The sequence below is a fragment of the Elephantulus edwardii genome, unplaced genomic scaffold (genome assembly GCF_000299155.1).
Source record: "Elephantulus edwardii isolate Elephantulus edwardi_28Jun2011 unplaced genomic scaffold, EleEdw1.0 scaffold00297, whole genome shotgun sequence".
Classification (NCBI taxonomy): Eukaryota; Metazoa; Chordata; class Mammalia; order Macroscelidea; family Macroscelididae; genus Elephantulus; species Elephantulus edwardii.
In genome coordinates, this window is record NW_006400047.1 from 69,239 (window position 1) to 70,975 (window position 1,737).

A 1,737-nucleotide genomic window follows, 5' to 3' on the forward strand; every position below is an offset into this window, starting at 1 on the left:
TGGAGAGACCAGAGGATCATTTTATCTCTGCCCTTTCTCTTTTCTTTGACTCTTTTTCTTCTCTTTTCTCCTTCCCACTCCTTCCTTCTCCTTTCTCTTGCACAGAGGGATAAGCAATAGGCATAGAGCTTTAGAGAAGGAGGGATGCAAAGGCAGCTATGTTACTGGAGCATATTACTGGGATCTGATTTTGCCAAAGCGCCTGGAGACCATCTCCCAGAGGTAACTGGGCACTTCTGTCTTAAGGCAACACTGAGTCACTTTGGGGGCACCAGTTTCATGTTCCTGGAAACTAATGAACTCTGCCAGTAGCTACATTCTTCACCACGTTCCCTCACGTCAACTGTGTCCTGCCGCATTAAAGGTATGTGTGCAGCATACAGCTGCAGAGGAGTTCCCGGAGCTTGAAAATCTGGTCTGAGGACAGTACTAATCCGTCAGCACTGAACCAACTTTTTTCAGGTCCAATCACTGGGGTTTGTGGAAAGAGAAAGTTCTAAAGGAGGCTTTCACGCTGAGACATCTTCTTGTTCTTGTGTAATCCCTCTGCAGCTCGAGCCGTCATGCTGTTCGCTCTGATTCCCATCACAACCATTTGGTCAGCAATGTCCAAGCTCATTAAGGGCTCCTCTTACGGTGAGTGAAAGGGGCCTCTCTGGGTGTTTTGCCAGCACTGTCTTGGGCGCTCAGCTTGGGGAGCAGGGACTGGACCTGCAGAAGACATAGAAGACAGTGCAGCACAAAGCACAGAAGGAATACACTGCTAACTGTCCAGAAAACAGAAGGATGAGCAAGACTCAGAAAGTCAGTCACTCAAAGACTAACTAAAGAGGCCTTTGGGCACAGGGGTCAGGAAACTCTGGCTGATGGAGGCAGAATTCCTGGTGAGCTGAGCCAACAAGACTTAGAGGCAGAGTCTTGGAGAAGTTACATGTTCTCTAAGAGCTTCTCAGGGACACATAATGGGGCTGAAGAAATGACAGAGCATAGCTTTCCTCACATTGTCGTAAAATCGTAGAACACACTATTTGCCGATTTTTCATGGGTGCTATTCAGTGTCATCAACTACACTAATCACACTGTGTGTCCCATTTTTGTTCTTTTTACAGGAAAGGTGTTCGTCATCCTGCAGTTGTCGCTGGCTCTGACTGGGGTGGTGACGTCTGTGCTGTATAACGAGATCTATCAGCTCTCCATGGAAAAGTTTGCTGGCCCTTGTTTTATTCTCTCCTCCTTCCTCTCCTTCCTGGCCATTGTCCCTATTGGGTAAGATGGGAGTAGCCTCTGCTGCTTGGGTGGGGCCTTGGCGGGAAGGACAGGGAATGTTCAGCCGCCTCTCAACCACCATATGAGCTTGCTGGTCTTGAGATGGTTCAGATTCACAGTGATGCACCATTGGGTTTCCATGGCTGCAAGCCTTTAAGAGCGGAGACTGCTAATCTCCCCAAGGCAGCCCATTACACCCTAGGACGATGACACCAGGGCTTCTTGCCCTAAGAAAGAATTTTCTACTCAGCATTTATGAGAGGATAACAAATAGGCACTCTTCTTAAATAAAAAAAGTACTTCTGTTCCCCCAAATTAATAATCTAGTCTCTAGGGATTTCCCAAAGTCACATACAATAACTAGAAAACCCAACTCGCTGGCTTATTTCTCTTCTGTGTTGTAATGACAATGTGTTTGTAGGAGCTCTTGTATTTCCTTACAATAAGAGGCTGGCATTAGCAAACCTCTTG

General features: G+C 46.9%; 1 protein-coding gene across 1 annotated transcript in view; it reads left to right on the plus strand.

Annotated features, from left to right (window-relative positions):
- LOC102843780 (salivary lipocalin-like) overlaps positions 1–1,270 on the plus strand; it is a 61,611-nt gene extending 60,341 nt beyond the window's left edge. The window contains exons 5-6 of the mRNA XM_006900852.1: positions 553–636; positions 1,110–1,270. Of these exons, the coding sequence (XP_006900914.1) occupies positions 553–636; positions 1,110–1,270 (245 nt within the window). The remainder of the gene's footprint in view (positions 1–552; positions 637–1,109) is intronic.
- Positions 1,271–1,737: the final 467 nt, after the last annotated feature.